Raw genomic sequence first — 12,549 nt, 5'->3', positions numbered from 1 at the left:
CTTAGCCCATATCCGTGGCCACCTGGGAATTCCCTTTGACTATGTGAGTCAGTGTGTGGGTATGCAAGTCAAAAGAGGGGACAGCAATTTGACTTGCAGAACTGTGATGAGGGGAAACGCTACCAAGTGTGTGTGTGGGGGGTGCACCTGGGCACCCCTCTGGAGCAGCAGCAGGAGATCCAGTTAGGACACTGATCCCCAGCAGGGGTGGGTGGCCTGGATGGCTGGCTGGGCTGTCGTCCTGACTGCAGCCATCCCCGTGGGGATCTGACAGCCCTATGAACTGAGTGAGGGATGGTTTCCACAGCATGGACCCGGATTGCCAAGGTGATTTTAGCTACTGCTGCCTCCAAGTCCAGCCTGCCCAGCACTGTTCTTAGAAGTGCACTCAGTTGGCACCTGGTGGTGCCAATGGGAATGTCCCACCCCTGCCCCCAGTGCTGCCTGGTAATAGCAGGCCCTCAGGGCTGAGGCTTAGGGAGGGTCTAGTCCACCAGCACAGGGTGCCACAGAGCATTATGCCCGATCAGAAGACCCCCCTAGTGGTGGGGGGACTTACGGGAGGGGGCCAGGACCACAGGGCCGTCTGGCTGAGCCACACACAGCACCTACAGAAGCTGTGGCCTGATGGAGGGGCCACAGGCCAGGGGCAGGCAGAGCACCAAGGTGGCAGTGTGTTCCCTGGGTACAGGACTGTTTTCTGACTCGTGGTGCTTACAGCGCACCCAACACCTGCTACAGGTCATGTCCCCAGCTGGAAGGATGCACGGCCTGGGGCAAAGGTGAAACAGGACACTCTAGGTCCTGCCCTGCCCAGTGGTACCACTCTGGCTTGAGCAGTGCAAGGTGACCAGGCCTGGGCCCGTTAGGAATGACACCAGCAGAATGTGGTGAGGGCACATCTAGCTAAGAAGCAGGATGGCCAAGGCCAGAGTGGCAGCGGGCTGCTGCTTGTTCTGAGGAGCTTCCTCCTCCTCACGGGTTTTTTTTTGGGGGTGGGGTAGTATTCTAATTTTGGAACACATTTAGGCTTATGGAAACATTATCAAAACGTGTAGGAGTTCCCATTAGCTGGCCCAGGCCTTCCTACATTAACAGGTACCTACCTGTTAGGAGGAGCAAACCCAGGGCATCACCACTAACATCACACGACTCACCTACACCACTCTGGCCAGTTTCCCTACTCAAACCCTTTTTCTGACCTGGGATCCCAGGACTGCTTTGAGCTGTCACATCCCTGTCCTCCTGGGTACAACGATCCACAAGCCTCAGTGTCTCTATGCCTCTGACACTTCTCAGGAGCACCGCTCAGTACCGCAGACTAAACCACGGCCCGGGTCTGTCGGGTTTTCCTGGTGACTAGACTGAGCAGTGCACTTTGGCAGGAGTCCTGTGATGGAAGCTGTGCCATCGCAGGTGTCATGCCTGGTGCACTGAGGTCCACAGGCCTGGCTGGTGGACTCTGACCACCAGTCTCTCCTCTGAAAAGTTCTTCTTCTCACTCCCCATAACGAGAGGGTGCAAATGTCCTTTCCCTCCCTCAGGCTCCCACTCACTCAGTTTGATAATCTTGGACAGTTATTACCGTCTGACCTCGTCCTCTATGACTGCACTGGGAAGAGGGGGATCCCGGCAGCAGTGGGCTGGACTGTGTTGGATGGAGATGTGCCACTGTGACACCCCAAGGGAGGTCTTGCCTCCTCTGCGGGCAATGCCACCAGCCGGCAGCCACTGGCCTCTGTGGGGACTCCCTCAGCTGCAGAGCCACCCTGTCCATGGGCACACATTCTTCCCAAGCATCCCCTAGACGACAATCATAGACACAAAGGAAGCAGCCTGGCTGTCCACCTGGGCACTGGGACAGACCACATGGGCTCCAGAGTCCCTGGGTGTGGCAGAGCTGCAGTCCCATGTCCTCCTTGTCTCTCAACAGGTGCCCACTGGTCGCCTCCAATTTGTCAGCTTCTGGGGAAGGACCAAGGAAGGAGGTACGTGTGTCACTGTGTTACTGCTCAAGGAATCAAAAGCTACCAAACACACACTATCGTAGGTTTGTTCACACAGTTAAAAAATCAAACTAAAATCATGTGGGAAACCCCCTCTTTTATTCTTTGCAACTATGCTCCCCCATTGCTTTCCTGACAAGTGCAAGGTTTATGGGTTATTAGGTAAAGAAGTTTTCAGCTGTAAACCCTGCTGTCTGGCTTACACCTGGGGAATTATCAGTGTTGGTTATTCAAAGTTGAAGGCTTCTGTATGAATAGGTCCTTCTCTAGAGAAGGATGCAAAATAGTATCATAATGTCCCATGAACCAATCTCTCTTACAAATGTATTTGATGGACAGTTCCCACAGAATGACACACTGTATTTTGAGAAAAACAACAACCACACTAAATTTTTTCAGGACAATTTCTAGAATAATCTTTTTTTTTTTTTTTTTTTTTTTTAAAGGTACTCACAGATGCTCCTCCCATAATCTTGGGAAACATAACGGTAGAACAGCCATCTGGACTCTGTCCGAAGGTAGTATAGGGTGTTTGAAACCAAGCCTTTTCGTTAGCCCAAACCACATCACAAAGAGGCAATATGGATGCTCCTAGTCCAATGGCAGGGCCATTTACTGCTACAATAATAGGCTTCTTAAACTGAATGAAAGTATTCACGAAGTTTCTAAAATGAAAAATAAATGGGGAATTACTCAAAACATTGCATATTTGAGCAGATGAAAAAAAATCTATTATGGAACTCAGTTTTTTACCAAGATGTAAACTCTGTGAATCATTATAAGCTGAGATTTGTTGAAGGCCCTCTCCCAGAAGTTGTGAACTGCGGATTTATTCACTGCGTGTCGTAAAGGCTGAACAAGAGCCGGGACACAACCCAGGGGGCAGCTCCTTAGTCACCTGGGAACCACAGATTCGTCCTGAACTTGGACTGAACTAGACTGAGTGGGTGATTTGGGGTGTGTGGAAGCAGGATGGCTCAGACACCAGACCAGAAAACAAGAACCGCAGGTCCAGCAGGCACACGGCCACACCCCCTGCTGACCCCTTAGCAGACTCCACTTGGCAGCAACTCAAAGAGAGCAAGACCAGGAGTGGGATGGCCGCCGCAGAGCAGGCAGATTTTATTAAAGAGTCAACCCTGCTTTAGGACCTGGATGGAAAAGTAAGCTGCTTTTCAATTTGGGGAGACGGTGTCAGACCATATTAGGAATGAGCATGTTCCTCCCAATCCCAGAGGCTACGCTGAGAAGTTGTTTCTTATTATGACTTAACACAGTGGAGAAAAGGGTAAACGCACACCAAAATGAATTCAAGATAATCCCTTTAAGGCAGTTCAAGTTCTAGATTAGAAATGCACAATAAAGAGAGCTTTCACACTGGATGGATTCTAAACCTGAACCCCTTGTTAGAACTGAAAATAGCCATCTGATGCGCTCTATAACTCAGCAATTTAAAAAGCTGGAGCAATCTGTTCAGATTTCTGAAAATTATACTCAGCATGCATGAACAGTGCTCCCACCCCCAATACTGGCAGGATGAGTGGTGTTTTTTTGGAGGGGGCAGGTTGGGGAGGCGAGGAGGGTGGGCATGTGCAGGAGTCCATGTGGAGACCAAGGCAAGGAGGGGTTACAGAGCCAAGGAGCTTGTTAAGCTCTAGTCACTGCAAGACCCCCAGGATTTGTGGGATCTTTGCATTGAGCAAGAATTCGGTTCATTCAAATGAATGAGCTGCACTAAGACTTGCTAAGTGAGAAGACCTGAGGCATTGTTACCAAGATTACATGGGGTCTAATGATACAAAGAGGGTCAAGAAACCTCTTAGCGAGGCTCTTGAAATTAGCCTGGAGAGTCTACAAGAAGCTACTTCAGTTGTGCTGCTGTTTGAGGCTTTTGGGTCAATGACACGAGATGGAAAGTCATTTCTACCCTCAGTTACTGTTGCCCCTTGGAAAGAGCTGCTGACTTGCCCCCATGATATGGAGCAGATGCTCCTAAAATATGTCTCCTTCAATGCCTGGAGTAGCTCCATTTACAGGCTCAGGTGGAGTACAACATGCCCCAGTGCTGACATTTGGGAACCACCAGGGTTGGCAGTGACATGAAAAGGACTATCAAAACCAGGGTAATAATAAAATGATTCCGTAGAGAAACGGTAAGAGGAACTAATTACTTCAAAAACCCTGCTTCTAAGGAGATGAAGAAAAATCAGAACTGGGATTTTAGCGACCTGTTGAATTTTCTGCAACTGAAATTTTATTTTGATTTTTGCCTGCAATAACAAATTCAACTGAAACCGAAGGCTCTTTTTAGGAGGGGACTGAATTCACCAGCACACTCTAGAGCAAAGATTTTCTCTTCTCAGAGGAAACTGGTCATTTTGATATGGGAGCTCCACAATACCAGAAAAAAACATGGTCTGCCCAGAAAATTGTGTTGTCAACAAAACCCTTCTAGAAATGCTGTGTCTAACAGAAACTTCTCAGAGCCACTGAGAACTCAGCCTTGTGACTACAACTCCCCAGGGGTAGGGAGTGGGGACGGCCCTCAGGCCTGGACAGGACCTCAGCAGCCTGCATCCAAGGAGACCAACGCTTGTGCTGGGTGTAAAGCAAGTATATTCAAAACTAAAAACAAAACACACAAGTGTGTGAAATGCAACATTTAACTGAGTTAAAGGCTATGCTGGGGACGGAAGGGAAGGAAAAGAGATGCCGTAACATTAGTTTTAAAGACTTATAATGAAGTACATTTACCAATGTATAAACATCAAAAAGCTAGATATTCACCTAAGGAATTCACCTAGATATTCACCTAAGACAGCAGGAATTGTTTGGGGAAAAGAGGCCAAAAGGGTTTCAATGGCTAGTCCCTGCCATTTCTCAGCTGAGCTATTCATAAAATTCCTGAAACTGGAAAGACTGAATGGGGAGGAGGTCAAGATCGGGTGGTTTACCCCTCCTTTGTTCCCTCTCCTGTCCTCTAATCTGGGGACACAGCCCCTCCTCTTGGACTCCCTCCTTGGTGGGGCAAGACACCTAGCTCCTGGAGAGAGGAAGCGCCTTCCTTACCCACCACCTGAAAGGAAGGTACTGTTCCTGCAGACTTCAAAAGCCTAATGACATAAATGGACTCCTGGTCATTCTGTGTTTATCACTAAAGAGCTGGACACTTTATGACAATGAATCTGCAAACTGGTTATCACCAACAATTCCAATAATGGAATTAGCTACCTGGCAATCTAATGTTTTGTCCAATCTTCTACTTTTGGCATTGCTATGATGAGGTCCTTTCAAAGTTTTAAGAAATTTGAGATAAGACACATAGAAACAACAACAATATACATTTTATACATACACACACACACACACAGACACACATATACACATATATACGTATGTATATATACACAGTAAGAGTTTATGTGTATAAGCCAATTTTGCACATATAAAAATTAATTTAAATGCAAATGACCAAGAGAAAGGTTAAGTGAATGTGGTGTAACTAATTGTTTTTCTGATCCTGCCAGAGTATATTAAGAAAAATTGGCATGGTCAAAAATGTATTCACTTAGAGTAAAACCAAGCGGGTTTCCTGGAAGTAGGGTTTGGCTTTCGCAGAACACCAATTCAGCACTTTGTGGGGAACAAGGAGAGCAGAACGGAGTGGGGAGGGTTGGGAGCAGAAATGGGAGTGGAGGCTCATGAAATTCAACATTGAAAGTCATCTAGAAGTCCAAGAAACGAGATCTCCAAATCTGTTTGGATCTGTCTTTTCTTTTTTCTACTAGTCCCAATGTCACAAGCTGTGGCCTCTGCCAAGGGCAATGCCACACTGGAGGGAGCAGTGGGCTGAATGGCAGAGACTCAGTGGCACTCAGGGCAGCGCCACATGGGAGAGCATCCCTGCGGCTCCAAAGGCACTGGAGGACAAACCTCATTTTCTCACTGCAGCAGAGCCACCCAAAAGCACAGTACTAAGGGTGAATTCAGTGTGATCTCGCAGAAAATAGTCATCATGGGAGGCATAAGGAGTCTTTAATTCATGCAATTCCCCCGGAGTGTGTGTGTGCTGGTAGTGAGGGTTAGCTGCAAGTAGTCACAGAGGTTCTGGGGCTCTGCCAGGAGAATCGTGCACATCAATCAAGAAGTTTAATTCAAATTAAATAATCCAGTACTATACCATAAATCTGAAATTATTTAGGAGGCCAGAAATAATACTTACATTATAAAATTTCAAGCTATTTCTGAAAACAAAAACAAACAAAAAAACTATCATGATAGCCTGAAGATGGCAAAGTACAAAAGATTAAGGAACAAATAACCTCCTAAATAAAGGTGTATACATAGATTGGTCAGAAAATTATTAACTATATCATGAAAGGCCAAGATAATACCCCATAACTAGGAGGCCTGGGGTTCCAGGAATCTCTGGTGGGCTGAGTGGGTAGTGCCCATGAAAAGCCCCTTGGGGATCGTTACAGAGAGATACCCAGACCCACAAAAACTGAATGGTTTAGGGGACCAGAAAGCCCAGGGCCACAAAGGAGTGCTCGGAGCCTCAGCCTGTCAAAGCTCAGTAATTACCAAACTCTCAGCTTCAACTCTGTGAGCATCTGGGGCTTTGGAAGAGATCCAATCCACTTTATTACCCTTCTGCAAGTATGCATCTCTTATCCTTTTTATCCTTTTATAAATTAAAAAGGCAAAACCCCTTAGGGGTCACGTAGGGATATATCCTTTTAGGCTAGAGATACGAGCCTCCCTGCTTGGTGACTGGTCTCATTCATTTCATATAAAACTCACCTCTGAAAAATTAGATACTTTCATATAAAACTCACCTCTGAAAAATTACACACATTGCTTAGTATTATAAATGAGAGGATGCGCTTACAGCGAAATTGTTGATTCTAAGGGGAGCTTTTTGTACGGTTATGATACAGTAGTGGAAAATCCAACCACGGAGGAAGTGGAAATAGCTCAAAGTCCTACAGTTAGAAAGGAGAACAGCGAGCTGCAAAAAGCAGCACACAGTGTAATCCATTTATTTAACAGAACTACAACCAATCTGTATTATGTGTGTGTATATAAAACACACAATTAAAAATGCTGAAGTCAAGAGAATGACTGTACATCATGGTAACTATAGTTAACAACACTGTACTGTATGCCTGAAAACTGCAAGAAAGTAGATTTCATGCTCTCACCCCAAAAAATGGGTACATGAGACAATGCAGACAGACATCAAAACATTATGCTATAAAAAAGAATGAAATTATGGCATCAGTGGATAAATGGAAATGGAGAATATCGTGCTAAATGAAATTAGCCAAATTCAGAAACTCAAAAGATTGAATGCTTTCTCTCATATGTGGATGCTAAAGTAAAATAAAGAAAAGGAAGAGGGAAGGATAGGGTGATATAAAGGACCAAATATAAATTAATAGGCAAGCCAAATAAAGTCCTGTGGAGTAGAGCAAGGAGAAATGGAGAGGGGAGGGAAAAGGGAGAGAGGGGGGTCATGGACTTAAATTGATTTCTATGCACGTACGAGTTTGTTAGAAGGAACCCAATTACTATGTATAACTATAAAGCTCTAATAAAAAATTCATTAAAAGTGAACATAAAAAAACCCACCCACTATGCTGTACACCACAAGTATTTGCAATCTTTACTTGTCAATTAAAAAAAATAAATTCTACGAAATAAAAAAGAAATTGTTTAGTGGAAGGTTGTGGAAGACATAAAAGTGAAGAGTGGGGCGGAGTGGGAAAGGGGAGTCTTCCTCTCTCCTGTGATCCAGTCTCTGTGCAGCTGGAACAAGCCGCAGCGAGCGGGGTCTGCACTAGCAGAGCAGCTCCCATGCAGCGCGAGGAGCCAGCCTGTCACAAAGGCCACCAAGGGATGGTGGGGTCTGGCAAACCTGCAAGTCATTATCTGGAACCCAGAGAACGACTCTTTATTCACGGGCCGAGGACAATAAATAACGGAAAGCCTGCCGACACATGATCCTGTAGAGTCCTCGGGTCACTGGAGCCTTCCTGGGTGCTCTAGGAAGGAGCCAGCCTGGAAACTGGTTACCAGCCCGAGGCGAGCAGGAATTTTTGCCAGGCCCACAGAAGAGGCAGGGGACTCATTCACTCTGCTGCTGTGCCCCCCAGAGGCGAGAAGCCTGTCTGGGCGGCCCTCACAGAGACTGAACACCGAGCACAGAACACCCAGCCAACATCCACCACACACCATTTCTGCATACCTGATCGCTTCCGCCATTTTAGTGCTTTCTCTCTTCCTGTCGTCTGTGAGACGCCGTATAAAATAAATAAAGTCAAGACCGCAGCAGAAGACGCTGCCCACCGCGCTGAGCAGCACCAGCTTGCTGTCGTCCGCAGCGGCCGTGTTCAAAGCACTCTGGACTTCTCTCATTACCTGAAAGTCACCATAAGTTCAAGTGGTAAAGAGCATTTGGGTACAGAATCCCACAGCATTTATTATCAGATAATCCAGGCAAGGGAGACGCAGTCCCAGCCTGGCGGGGTTTGTTACATCCACCAAGACTAAATAATTCGCACATTTCTTATTTTCTGTAACTGCAGACTGGGATGCTGGGAGTGGAGAATAAATATGACTATATAAGTAATTAGAAATAGGGCACAGGTATTTAAAGACAGGTAGTTTGTATCACCTTCCCATTCTGTGGCCACTGCGGCTGTCAGAAGATAAGGCCAGTCACACACGGTACCCAACGGGTATTTCTACAGTTTGGACAGCAGGTGGCATATTCAACCAGTTCAAAGGAACAAGTTCAGTTCTGTTTCTTGGTTGCTCTTTCACATCAGCCTTCCAACCTAACACCCTTGGGACCCAGACCTCAACGGTTCGGTGCAGCAGCGCATTAAGTACAAGCACTCAGCACGAGAGGGAATTTCAGAAGGGCAGAAACTCATTTAAAAGGATCTCTCTGAAGCATTTAAAAATAACCAGTGAGGGGACTCTGCAGTCTAAAACTGTACAGAGAGGCCTGGACTGGCTTGTTAAATGACCCTGGCCAGACACACAACTTTCTGTACTCTGGTTTTCTGTTTGGAAACAACTTGCCCAAGCTTCTCACAAGGACAAAACCACCAACCACCAGAAGTAAAACTTTGGTGCAGTACAGAGTGAGCCCCAACACTCTGGTCCTGATACTCTGTGGAATTAGCTTGGACTCCAGCCTCCTGGGTCTTTGGAGGCTGACTTTCTAGGTACTACCAACAATGAACGGGTGGCCGTTGTGTTGGGCTATGCTGAAGAGTATCTGTATGCTAGGATGTCACCCCCCTCCCCCAGCCTGGGACCAAGGGCATTTTAATCTTGTTTGAACAACAAAGAGCCTGTTAAGAGTCTGATGACATCTAAGGCAAAGCACACACACAAACACTTCCCTTGTGACTTCAGGAGGCTGTGTGGGCTCCCGTGTCCCCCATGTCCTGCAGATAAAGAGCTCCTGAGCTCAAAGAGGAGCGAAGACAGGGGTGTAGCTACTATCTATCTCCCTGTTTGCAGCCACAGTTTGCACAGAGCTCACACACCCAAGAGAACTGAGTGGACACTCGGCACAGGCCTACTGTCCCCATGTCACTACAGCCAGAAGTATGAGGAGGAGCAAAGCTGTCAAAGTCACCTCTGCTTCCTACCTTCTGGTGGGCATCGTGAGATGGCCCAGAAGGAGGTCAGAAAGAGCACAGAGAAGAGCGTCAACTCAGCAAAGCAGGCCGGGAAAATGGGGGTGTGGAGAAGCATGAAGCACAAATCAGCCCAAGGAGCGTCTCACCTCTGGATTGAGTGAGTTATTCTCTGATGATTTTGTGGATAACAAGATGTGGGTGAAGCCATCCTGCTTCCTGACGACAATATCTCTGTATCTGTAGGCACTCTCTGTTTGCCTCACACTGAAACGCAACCGCTTGTCAAAAGGCTGGTCTCTTCTGTCGTCAATAAATTTCCTTTTCCCAGCTGTCACTCCTGTAACAGACGTCTGTATGTTGGTTGTCCCATTGGCTGTTAGCGCGTCCATGAACGGAGAGGAACCTGCCAAGAGCGTGAAATCACAGTGGTCTGTGATGTCCTACCACCAGCTGCTCCCACTGTCACCTCTGAGCTAGATTACAATGTTCTGCCAGCCCAGGACTACACAAAAATCAAGACCTTCAGAAAGTTGGCTTTTAAGGTATTTGTTTCCTTCAAACAAGGAAACCACCCACTTACTTATCTGGCCTAAAAGAAAAGATGGAGAGATACTTACTGAAAGAAAGCTACAAAATTTGAGAATTTTGAAGAACAGAATTAAAAGAGAATGGGTTGCTTGAAGAGTACCTATTCTAGGTTTGAGAAGTCTCAAGGAAAAAGGAAACTAATTCAAGAAAACAGAGTTAAGGCCATCTGCTATCTAGCCAAAACTCCATTTTCTGAATGTGACTGTATAGACACGTGTATGTAGGCACCTGACTTCCCAGGTCTGGAGGGCAGGGTGATGGCTGCCATTTCCAACCCCTTCTACCCCGGTGCACTGGAAATTAAGGATGTCTTCCTTAAAAGGGTCCCAGTGGTACTTTTAAAAGAGCCTTTTAAGTAAATGAAGCCAGCTTCCTTCTCTTCCACCACATAAAATATTCCACCAATGTTCCCATGTGCCATGGCTTCTCCATCAACAATTATCCTTAAGACAGTCTCCTGGACTTAACATTTCTTTTATTGAGCCACATCCCCAGTTCCTAACACTCTGAATTATAATAAAAGCCAAGGGTTTCAATTAATAGTTTACTGGAGTTTCCAAGATGCCAGAGTAAGAATTTAAGTATTAAAACAAATAATTATTCTACTATGTATATTAACTCTCCAAATATTACCTAGCATGGTAATGAATGTAAGTCTTTGGGGAAAAAAGGAGAGAGATTATGAAAACTACATCAGATTTTATTAGTAAAATTAGCAATGGTTCAAGTTTTCTGAAGGAAAACTTAAAAAACTAAGAATCAGAAATACTTCTTCCACAGTAAAAGAAAGTAAGCTATTGCCACCAAAAGACTAATAAATGGTCATTTTACAGAAGTCAAATAATCTTCCCCATAAAACAACTTGGCTTTTATTCAACTGGTAAAATGATAATATCTATTTTAATCTTTGAAATTAAAAAAATTCAATCCTCTGAAAAAATTTAAAGAGGTTATAATATATGTATATGTTTTAAGAATCTAAACATATAAACATGTACGGTTAAAGGCCCCCTCCTGCACCCACTATTGGCCCTGGGCCACTGTGCCCCAGCCAGCCCCTAGGGGGTGGCTTCTCAGGTGTCCTTCCAGTGTCCTTGTCTATAGACAAGGAAATATAAATATGTATTTCTCCTCCCTCCCTTTTCAAAACTGCAAATGATAGCACACTAGACAGTCTTTTGTTCTATTTTATTCTCTGCATTGAAGTTATTCTGTTCTCAGGCTGCACAGTAGTCTACTGTACGGATATATCAGAATTCATTTTTCTAATGCACACTGGGATAAATACTAATATTCAATGATTTTTAAAATATTATAACAATCCTGGCAGTGTATGGCCTTGGCCCATGTCATTCCGATGCTGGCAAACCTAGAGGGCAAGCTCAAGTGCTTCTAACTGAAAGAGCACTTGACAGGATCTACCTGTCAGACGGGATGTTGCCAGTCCTTCTGAGGAACTTGGGAGAGATCCTTTCTCTTTCTTTAACCTCTTCTCTTCTGCGAACCCTCCCCGTCTGTGTTTAAAGTGCTTCCCGATCTCTTCTGCCCACAGACCCCCTCTCACTGCTCTCCGGCACTGTCCTTCCTCCCACACCTCTGCACCTCACCTGCTCTGCCCCTGCTGTCCCCACCTCTCTCTCTGTCCATTCCTGGACCCACTTCCAATTAAAAGCTAGAGTCAACACAGCCAAATAACTTCTGAGTACAGAAGAATGGATCACGGATGTTCTGAGCCTCTGAGCTGAGCAGGAGAGGGAGAGAACCTGGTTTTATCCAGGGTGGCTCTTAGGGTCGGAGATGGCTAATGGGGACCGGTGCCCAGAGAGGATGGCGGAACTGACAGGCAGGACTCCAGAGGGCAGAGCTGAGGGCAACTGAGCCTGCTGCCAGCCAGCCGGGGAGAGCCACACCCAGAGCCAGAAGACCACCAGGGCTGAGGGTGTGTACGAGAGGTGGAGAAGGGAAGGAAGGTAATGCAAGGGGAGGTCAGAGGGCACACTGCACAGAATCCAGACAACAATGAAACACAGACATAAAATGTTAAATGAACACCATAAACGTTCAAATCAAGAATACATTAAAACAGCCGCGCATGGTGTCTCATGCCTGTAATCCCAGTGGCTCTGCAGGCTGAGGCAGGAGGATCACATGTTCAAACTCAGCCTCAGCAACTTAGCAGGACACCTAGCAACTCAGCGAGACCCTGTCTCTAAATAAAATATAAAAAAAGGGCTGGGGATGTGGCTCAGTGGTTAAACATCCCTGGGTTCCATCCTCAGTACTTAAAAAAAAAA

At 46.0% G+C, this 12,549-nt stretch overlaps 1 protein-coding gene across 2 annotated transcripts in view; it reads right to left on the bottom strand.

Moving 5' to 3' along the window:
* The window catches only part of Cdyl (chromodomain Y like), a 177,665-nt gene that overhangs the window by 7,116 nt on the left and 158,000 nt on the right, over window positions 1-12,549 (bottom strand). For both annotated transcript variants that reach the window (XM_078020495.1, XM_078020494.1), the window contains 3 exons: window positions 9,814-10,070; window positions 8,257-8,429; window positions 2,461-2,671 (listed from right to left, as the gene is read on the bottom strand). In XM_078020495.1, the coding sequence (XP_077876621.1) occupies window positions 2,461-2,671; window positions 8,257-8,429; window positions 9,814-10,056 (627 nt within the window). In that variant the 5' untranslated portion in view covers window positions 10,057-10,070. The remainder of the gene's footprint in view (window positions 1-2,460; window positions 2,672-8,256; window positions 8,430-9,813; window positions 10,071-12,549) is intronic.

Source organism: Ictidomys tridecemlineatus, chromosome 8, assembly GCF_052094955.1.
Source record: "Ictidomys tridecemlineatus isolate mIctTri1 chromosome 8, mIctTri1.hap1, whole genome shotgun sequence".
NCBI classification, from domain to species: domain Eukaryota; kingdom Metazoa; phylum Chordata; class Mammalia; order Rodentia; family Sciuridae; genus Ictidomys; species Ictidomys tridecemlineatus.
Note: the sequence above shows the minus strand (reverse complement) of the source record. Positions and strands in the feature narration are given on the sequence as shown.